The following is a 2,462-nucleotide window of genomic DNA, read 5'->3' on the forward strand; positions in this document are numbered from 1 at the left end:
CCCCCTAAACGCACGCCGCGCTCCGAGCTGCATCCAATCAGAGCTGCAGCAGTGAGCGCGTCATCCTGTTTTCCCCAGTGATTTGCTTATTGAATAAAGGTACATTTTTTGTTCACATTTACCTGTTTATTAAAATTGCTGTCAATGTTCATTAAAATAAGCCCTCCCCTGAAAATAAGCCCTCTGGTGTTTTTCTGTCCAAAAAAAAAAATAATAAGACAGTGTCTTATTATCGGGGAAACACGGTAACTTGGGGAAGTTATTTAACCTTTCTGTGACTCAGCTTATGCATCTGCAAAATGGACATCCATAGTAACTGTAAAATTAAAAGTCAGAAGTTCATAGGAGACAGAATTATCGGGAAAACCCCTGGCCTCAGATGTCTGTATGTAAATGCACAAAACATGGCTAAAAAAGCAAGATGAACCAGGGATCCTAATGCATGGGTGCCTGTTGGTGAGAGCTGTGATTGGAATTTGGCTCTGCAAAGCCACAACCAATTAAAAACACTTGCATGCACACTTAGGACAGGTAAAAAACGGGGTGGGGGGGTATAACACTGTGAGTTACTAAGATAGACTCAGAAGCAGAGGTATAAATATTTTCAGGAATCAGGTTGCAAACTTCACTGAAGCTTGCTGCAGAAAAGAGGGAGGGCTTCGATTAGCTGGAAACTTGCTGAAGGGAGCTCTCTACTGGAGGGAGTGCTCCGCTAAAAGCAGCAGAGAGAATTTTTTATTGGTCCCAGTAAACATTTTATCCTTCAAAAGGTAGAGCAACCAGTTGGGAGAGGGGGAGGGGCAAACCTCTGGATCTGATTTTCATCTAAAGGAGAAAGTGTCTGCCGGAGGGGAAATGATGGGAACTGGGTGTGAGCCCCCTTAGACTGCGACGAAGGAACAAAGGAACTTGGAATCCTTGGCCATTTTGTTTTCAGAATTCTGAGCTTAAATACCAAATGAAACGGACGCTTTCATTTATGTCGTGGAGCAGGGGAGGTTGTACGTGAACCTGGGAGTCTCTATTATGTAGAGCTTATTTTATTTTTAAGCACACAATCAGTTGGAAAGCTTGTCTGTAGCATTCCCTGCATTTTTTGAGACTGAGATTATTTCATTTTCAGGTCCGCTGCCCCCGTGTCCATCTGCATTCCTCGCTCCCTTTCCCCTCTATCTAGCTCTTGAAAGAATGGAATTCCAAGGGTTTCGGGAAGAGACAGGAGACATTCCCAAGAAGCCTAAATGCTAAAGGGCCGAAGAAAAGCAATGGTTGGAGGAGGAAAAAGGAAACTGTCTAGAGATGCGCGGCTACAATGTATCCAGCTGGGTGCCCGCGCACAGATAGCGGCGGGGGAGGGGATTATCAGGCCAGGAGCGCCGCCCTGTGCGGCCGGAAGCTCCGGAGCTGGGCGCCCCCGGCAGCTCCGCACCCACGCCCGGCTGCCCGGCTTAGGGCCGGTCCAAGTGAGCTAGCTGCGCGGCGCAGCGGGCACAGCACCAGGCCTGCGGTCAGGAAGACCGGCCTCAGTGGGGGTCTCGACCACGGCCTGGCTGGGCGACCCTGGGCGAGTCACCTAGCCGCTGCCCGCCTCAGTTTCCCCATCATGGCGGCAGCATTTCGGTGCCGGAGCCTCGGGCTAGGCGCTGTTTGTAAAGCGCTTGGCACAAAGCCGGGCGCGCCATAGAAACTGCAGCTAGCGCTAAGCTAACTGTGGCGGCCGTTTTGGTTGTCCTTCCCTCTGGCACCAGCAGGGGCCGAGGGAGAGCCGAGCAGGGAGACTCGGGCGGGCTCACGCATGCGCTCTCGCTCTTCCCGCCAACGTTTCCCATCAGGCCCAGGGCGGTGTCTCTTGCCGGGCTCTACTGGCTGTCTAATCCCCAGCCTTGTTTAGTGTAAACGGGAGCGTTTCTAAAAGAGCTCTACTGCTAGGAGGGTTTCGGCGGAACACCCCCACCCCCACGCATGCTCCTTGGAAGACTGAGGGCGGATATACGCTAAAAGGAGGCTTCACAGCCCGGTCCCGTTTTTGTATACGTTTGCCTGGGCGCCGTTGATGACGCTACATTTGGCGACTAAGTCGAGCACTACGCATGCGCACCAGCTGACTGACAGGGCCATCGTGAGCTGAGGAATCTCGGTTTCCCAGTCCACTCCCGCCCTGCGCATGCGCACCGAGGAGCCGGCAGGAGCTATGGCGGCTCGAGTCTCTCGCCTTCGTGGTGACCGGCGCTTCTTCGCTGGCTTCCTGGCCGGGGCCGTCATGGGGGCTGTCGGGGCCGGACTTGCTGCCCGGAGGCTCCTCCTCAGCCAGGATGAAAACGGAGACTCTGCTCCGAGCACAAGAAAGCCGGAGGGTAAGATTCCCTGCGGCTCCGGACGGAGGGTGTGTGTGCACAGGTGTGTGTGCTCGAGTAGGCTTGTGCATAAGTGTGTGCACAGGTGTGTGCGTGTGTACTCGCGCG

At 53.5% G+C, this 2,462-nt stretch overlaps 1 protein-coding gene across 1 annotated transcript in view; it reads left to right on the forward strand.

Moving 5' to 3' along the window:
• The first annotated feature begins 1,833 nt into the window (after positions 1-1,833).
• The window catches only part of EXOG (exo/endonuclease G), a 27,955-nt gene continuing 27,326 nt past the window's right edge, over positions 1,834-2,462 (forward strand). The window contains exon 1 of the mRNA XM_069084319.1: positions 1,834-2,354. Within this exon, the coding sequence (XP_068940420.1) occupies positions 2,165-2,354 (190 nt within the window). The 5' untranslated portion in view covers positions 1,834-2,164. The remainder of the gene's footprint in view (positions 2,355-2,462) is intronic.

This window comes from Petaurus breviceps, unplaced genomic scaffold (genome assembly GCF_028583685.1).
Source record: "Petaurus breviceps papuanus isolate PSGF00001 unplaced genomic scaffold, PetGlider_PUasm1.0 174, whole genome shotgun sequence".
Taxonomy (NCBI): domain Eukaryota; kingdom Metazoa; phylum Chordata; class Mammalia; order Diprotodontia; family Petauridae; genus Petaurus; species Petaurus breviceps.